The sequence below is a fragment of the Chelonoidis abingdonii genome, chromosome 23, assembly GCF_003597395.2.
Source record: "Chelonoidis abingdonii isolate Lonesome George chromosome 23, CheloAbing_2.0, whole genome shotgun sequence".
Lineage (NCBI taxonomy): Eukaryota > Metazoa > Chordata > Testudines > Testudinidae > Chelonoidis > Chelonoidis abingdonii.
In genome coordinates, this window is record NC_133791.1 from 17133114 (window position 1) to 17139497 (window position 6384).

Consider the following 6384-nt stretch of genomic DNA (forward strand, 5'->3'; position numbering starts at 1 on the left):
CGTGGTCTCTGACTCCCCGTTCCCTGATCATAGAAGATCAGGGCTGGACCTCAGGAGGTATCTAGTCCAACCTCCTGCTCAAAGCAGGACCAACGCCAACTAAATAATCCCAGCCAGGGCTTTGTCAAGCCTGACCTTAAAAACCTCTAAGGATCGAGATTGCACCACCTCCTTAGGGAACCCATTCCAGTGCTTCACCACCGTCCTAGTGAAATAGTGTTTCCTGATATCTTCACCCCTTGCCCTCTCTCCTCTTCACCCTCCGGGCGTATCCATGACCTGCACTAGGCCCTAGGCTGGCTGCTATCACCCCTTCCCCTCACTCTGTCCCCTCCTCCTTGCCTCTAGCCCAGAGCTATGTCACTTAGGGTTTTTGAACTATCCATGGAGGCGGCTGCTTGACCCACAAACCTGGTCTTCCTCCCTGCTCCAAAATGGAGTCCAGTCGATTCATACCTCTCCCCCTCCACAGAACTGCCTGGCCCCCTTGTCCACGAATGGAGGGTCCACGTCTTTCTGATCTCTCTTTCAGGGAAGGCCGATGTTCTCTGGTCACCTCCTTTGGGGTTTTTAAGTACATGGCCCTGTACAGCTTGGTGCAATTCGTCTCAGTGCTTCTACTCTACACGGTGAGTGTTTTGGGCACCATCATTGCTGGGTCAGAGGAGAAAGGGGGACTGGCTGGTTCTGGGAAGCTGTAAGGAGAACCTGGAGCCTCCCACATCGACACTCCCCGCTTTGAATCTGGCTAGGGCCTCTTGCTTGCCACTGTCTCACAGCTTGCTGGCCAGGGCAATTGAAGTGATGGAGCTGGCTGCTTTGGGAGCATAGGCAGAGAGGCCAAGAATCAAATGGGCCTGGAGACTGAGCTCTCCTGGTGCCTTGAGAGATGTTGGGTGTCCAGTCAGGGCCAGGGCGAGGTGCGCTGGTTGAATGGAGAGGAGGTAGCATTGCTGTTCCAGGTATAAACAGAGGCCCCGGATCGCTAAGGCTGTCAGTCGAGCCCCTTTCACCAGCCTGCTGCCAGAGCTGGGGGTCCCGAAGGAGGCAAAACACGTGCGCCCGTGCTCCCCAGTGTCTCCGAGAGCCCCCCCTCAAGTGAGAGGGGGCAGGCTTCAGAGGAGGTCTCCTCCAAGCCTCGGCTGCAGCAGCGGCACTCGGCGAAAGTGGGAGTTTGTTGAGATGAACGGGCGGAGGGAGGCATGTGCGTCAAGAGGGTGGGGGGCTCAGAGGTTGGGGAGGGGAGCATCCTGTGATGTGGGACGGGTTTTGGGGTCCTCTGTGTAAACTAGTGTTTGTAATTTTGAAAGACAGAACGATAGAGACCATAATGCACCACTGCCCGCTGGAAATGGAACTGCCCGACCATGTGTCATAGCCCCCTTTACTGCCAACAGCAAACTGGGATTCTCCTTTAGCTCACCTAGGCAGGGCCTGTGCTTTTCATAACCCAGACCAGTCTGAGCAGCTGGGGTCTGCAGCAGAGCAGCCACCATAATGTCCTAGTCAGCCACTGATCCGTTGCCATATGTTGAATTTGGGTCTTTCCTCACAAGATTCTGCTTTAGTGACTTTCTGTCACTGCTGGATTTGAACCAGTGACCTTGAGATGAGGCTTTGTACCCCACTGCCCAGTCCCCTGAGCCATCCCAGTCTGCTCCTGATGGAATATCCCATTTCTCCTTCTTTCCTGCCCACGCCCAGATTAACACCAACCTGAGTGACTTCCAGTTCCTCTTCTTTGACCTGGTCATCACTATGACTGTGGCTGTGCTGATGGGCAAGACCGGACCTGCCAAGGAGCTGGGCACAAAACGTCCCCAAGGGGCACTGATCAGTATCATTGTCCTCGGCAGCCTCCTGCTCCAAACAGCTGTGCTGATCACGGTTCAAGTTACGAGTTACTTCATCACAGTCTCACAGAGCTGGTAAGTGTCTGTCCTTGCCTGGAACTGGCCATAGCAGCTAAAAGGGGAGGACACAAAAGCTCTTTTTGGCCTCATGAAAGGTACCATGTTGGGAATCCCCAGACTGAATCAGAGCTGGGGGTATCCTGTCTCCTCCCTGGCCAGCACCACCTGCATCAGGCGCTGGAAGAGCAACCTGCCCCCAAAGGAAGTTCCTTCCTAACTCCTGTCAGATGGGGTCATGCCCTGAAGCATGGAGGTTTCTTGTCTTCTAATCCTCAGCTGGGAACCAAATGCTGCTCTCTGCAGTGACTGGCTCCAGGCCAAGCCAGCTGCACATTGCAGGCAGGTCCCGCCGGATTGCGCCGCGGTCAGAGGCTTATGCCTGATCCTTGCCCCTCTCCTACTTCTCGCCCAGGTACATCCCACTAAACAGCACAGTGAGCGCCCCGGAGAACCTACCCAACTACGAGAACACCGTGGTGTTCTGCATCTCGGGCTTCCAGTACCTGATCCTCGCTGTCGCCATGTCCAAGGGGTACCCCTTCCGGGAGCCACTGTACACCAATGGTAAGAGCCCAGCCGGCCTCCTCTCCGCACCTCTTGTCTGTAGTGGGGTGGGGGGTTCCCAGGGTCACTTGGCTCCTGTAACCAGCCCGGCGTGTCCTGGGTCCGTGATGTCTTCTCTTGCCCCCCAGTGCCGTTCCTGCTTGTCCTTGTCGCTCTCTTGGGCCTGACGATCGGGATAACTCTCTACCCACTGGACTTTGTGAAAGCCATGCTGAAGCTGAAAGACATAAGCAACATGAGCTTCAAGATGCTGCTGCTAGGCATAGCCACACTCAACTTTTGCGTAGCCTTCATGCTGGAGGTAGGAGGGCGGGAGCTGAATTCAGGGTGAACGCCCAGCTATGGGGACAGGGTTCCTGTGGGATCCCGCCCTTAATAGTGCCCCTCACTAGGGCCCCCCATGAGTTAATGTTCCCAATGGGCTGGGGAGTGCTAGGCACTGCTCTTTATAGAGCAGAGGTCCCCAAAGTGTGGGGCGCACCCCCCTAGGGGAGTGTGGAGGACCATCCGGGGGGTGCGGCAGGGTCCGGAGGAGCACCACCAACCCCCTACCCGACCCCAGCTCTGCTCCGGTCATGCTCCCAGCCAGGACCCCGGCCCTGCAGACCCCTGGCCCAAACCTCAGCCACTGGCCACAGCCCAGGGCCCAGGCTGAGGGCAAGGCCGGGAGTGGAGCCACACCTGGCCAGGGGTCTGACTTCCAGCCCCCACCACAGCCTGGCTGCAGCTCCGCACCCCCCCCCAAACCCACTCCCAGCTTCAGCCCCCTTACTCTGTCCGCATCTCTCCCTCCTCCCCCCCACGCTCCCCAAGCCGCAGCCCCACTCCCAGCCCTGGAGAGGCATGGACAGGGATAAGGGGGGTGCCACCCTCAAAAGTTTGGGAACTGCTGTTCTAGAGCCAATCAGTGCTACAGAGTGCATCAACCGGGGGGACCCCTCTGGACTGACATGAGTATGGGCTCCCTGCCTAGGCCCTTCTGACCTTCTCCCCAGCACAGTCCTGATCCAGGCCTATCCTTCCAGGGACCGGTGGCCGATGAGCCGTTCCCTTCCACTGGAATGCTGTGGGTGTGTTGGGAAGGGAGCTTGACACTAGTATAAGCTTCCCTCCGTTCTCCCCACATTCCCTGCCCTGACCCCACGTCCCTCTCGTCCTCCCCCTTCCAGACCGCCGTGGATCACGGCATGCTTAACTGCCTGCGGCAGCTGCGCCAGAAGAGGGCCTCCAAGAAGCTGTTCAAGAGGCTGGAGCAGGAGCTCAGTCAGCAGCAGGTGTCCTGGCCGCCATTGAACGAGTCGCTCTTCGCCACGCCCAAAATGTCCATCTCTGGGAGCTAGCCCTGGCTCCTGGAGAGCCCTCGCTCCAGGGCCAGTGTCCATGAGTCCAGCAACACCCCAGGGGAGCTTTCCAGCCTTCCCCGACACAGCTCCATTTATTTACGTTCATCTGTCCATCGCTGCCTTCCCCATGGGCTTTGGCTACTGCAGGGTTCTCAGTGCCCAGCCCCAGTGAGACTCCTCATGCTGATCGCCCCAAGGTGCTCGTCTCAGGGGATGGATGCGGGAGGCAGAGGAAGGGCCAGGGAGCCCATCTCCCCTGGGATGCAAGTACTCAACCTGATCTCACTTTGGAAAGCAGAGCAGGTGGGTTTACCACAGGGAAGCCCTCAGCAGCATTACCACAGAGCAGCTGCCCTCCCTCGGAAAACTATTCCAGCTCTCTGGCGTGCCTGGGTCAAGCACCAGTCAGGATCAGACACAAGCAAGCGACTGGTGCAGTTGCGCCTGTGACTCAGGAAGAGAAGCTGTCCGGGACTGCTGCTGCTATGTCGTAGTCACAGCACCCTGTCGAATGGTTACCTTCCCCAGCTGATCCTTCATACCCATGGGACTGCACTCTTTCACTCGCTATAGGTGGCTAGGTCAGATCCACAGCTGGGTGATTTGCCCTGGACAGGGCATGGAGCGGTCCTCACAGCTGTGTTGCACCTTGTCGGGGAGGGATGGGGGGGCAATGTTTGAAAGGGGAGAACCCCTTCTGCCCAGCAGCCTTGCGCCGTTGGTGTTAAAAGCCACTAATCAAAGATGGCGTCTGTTGCCATGGTGCTGCACTTGTCTTGTGGCTCCTCTCACTGTGAACAAGCCACCTGCATCCCTCCGCAGACGGGGCAGTGACCTCTGAACGGCCACACGTAGCAGACACTGTTAGCTTGCCAGACCTGTGTGCAACCCAGCTGCTGTAGCAAACGAGAATGTTACCTGCCACGTGTGATGCTCAGCGCTCATTGAGCGACAGGCACGACAAACTGCTGGAACGTGACAGGATGGGATTAGGAATTAAGAATATTGTTGAGAGCTGTATTTATTCCATCCCCCCCCCTCGCCTGTTCATCAGAGCAGGTAGAATTGTAGCAGTTGGCTGTATTGTCCATCCAAACTGATCCTTGCCTCCACTCTTGGGCAACGCATGGATTGCTGCTACCGTTCCAAAAATCTGGGTCATTTACCACCACTGTACTGGAGAAGCTGCGAGCCAGATGCCAGGTTTGTGCACTCCCACTACTGATGGGTCCTCTGCTAGAACATTACTGGTGACGCTTTGGCAAAGTGGTGGAATTGAAATGGAAGATGTGTAGCATGTACGCTCTATTTTTATTCGTCAAAGTGTATCTGGGGGGGTGTGTGTGTGTGTGTGTGTAAATCATGTAAAATCTCCAACTTCGCTGTGTTGCTTTTTTTGAGTGTATCTAATAAATCAACATTATTTTCTTGAAAACTAGCTTGTGCCATTTAATTCCGAGTGGCTACATTTCCCAGGTGCATTACAACTAGGTAATGGAGAACAGGTACTGAGATTGAACCGGGCTACCCGGAGACTAACACATGTCTACCCAAAAATAGAAACATGTATTTGTGATTACATGGAAAAATTCCTTTCTTCAAATAACAAGTTAACAGTAATATTCATTATTTTTCATGTTTTTTTTACTGAGTACTGTTGGTCATGGTGGGTTTTTTTTATATCTGCTTCTTCTGTCATTTGCACAGTCTGAAGGCTTTACTGACAAACCCATTTTAACGCTGCCAAATGCAAGGTCACACATCTATGAACAAAGAATAACAGGTCATTGCGACATACCCAGGGTACAGTCTGACCTGGTGAACAGCTGTGTCCCCTCCGTTCTCCAACCTATGAGAGCTACCATTCCAGCTGTGATCACACACAGGATATACTTCAGGAGTGCTACAGCCAGCCACCCTTGAATTACACTGCAGAGCAACACCTGCAAATTCCCAGTCCCAGACTTTCCCCCCAGAAATGTGTCTTGTACTGCCCAGCCCTCTCCTGGACAACACAAGCTCATAGGAAGTCTGTCAGATTCTGTATCCAAAAAATGGAGCACCCTGGTCTAGATAAAAGAGTAAAACTAGTTTATTAACTACAGAATGATGGATTTTAAGTGAGTACAAGTAACAAAGCATAAAAGTCAGAATTGGTTACAGGAAAATAAAAGTAAATTGCAACTAATGCCTAACTGAGCAAGCTAGAGGAAATTCAAAGCCAAGGTGTCTCTCACCACAATCTTATTGTTTCAGTCAGGATCCCTCCCCCAGTCCAAAGCTGTTTTCTTTGTTCTTCAGGTGTCGTGGATGCCGTGGGAAGAGAGAAATGAGGAACCGTTAGGAGCATCTCCTCTCTCCATTTTTAGCTCTTCCTGTTCTTCAAGAATCATCTCCTGCTGAAGTTCAGGAGACAGAAAGTCTATGTGGATGGGAGCCCCCAACTGTTTCTTTGTCAAGATGTAAATCTTCACCCACATCCTCTTTCCTGCCAAAGAGTAGCTACTTAACCAGGCGATGATCCATTTGATTTTGTTGACACCTGGCTGAGGTGTTGGCTACAT

The 6384-nt window shown here is 54.1% G+C and overlaps 1 protein-coding gene across 6 annotated transcripts in view; it reads left to right on the top strand.

The window, feature by feature from the left end:
* ATP13A2 (ATPase cation transporting 13A2) overlaps nucleotides 1-5255 on the top strand; it is an 82654-nt gene extending 77399 nt beyond the window's left edge. For 5 of the 6 annotated variants that reach the window (XM_075060165.1, XM_032787571.2, XM_032787572.2 and 2 more), the window contains exons 25-29: nucleotides 533-629; nucleotides 1705-1928; nucleotides 2326-2477; nucleotides 2606-2778; nucleotides 3647-5255. In XM_075060165.1, coding sequence (XP_074916266.1) covers nucleotides 533-629; nucleotides 1705-1928; nucleotides 2326-2477; nucleotides 2606-2778; nucleotides 3647-3817 — 817 coding nt within the window. In that variant the 3' untranslated portion in view covers nucleotides 3818-5255. Of the gene's footprint in view, nucleotides 1-532; nucleotides 630-1704; nucleotides 1929-2325; nucleotides 2478-2562; nucleotides 2779-3646 lie in introns of all 6 variants that reach the window. The other variant, XR_012654758.1, reaches the window with a different exon arrangement.
* The last annotated feature ends 1129 nt before the right edge of the window (nucleotides 5256-6384 follow it).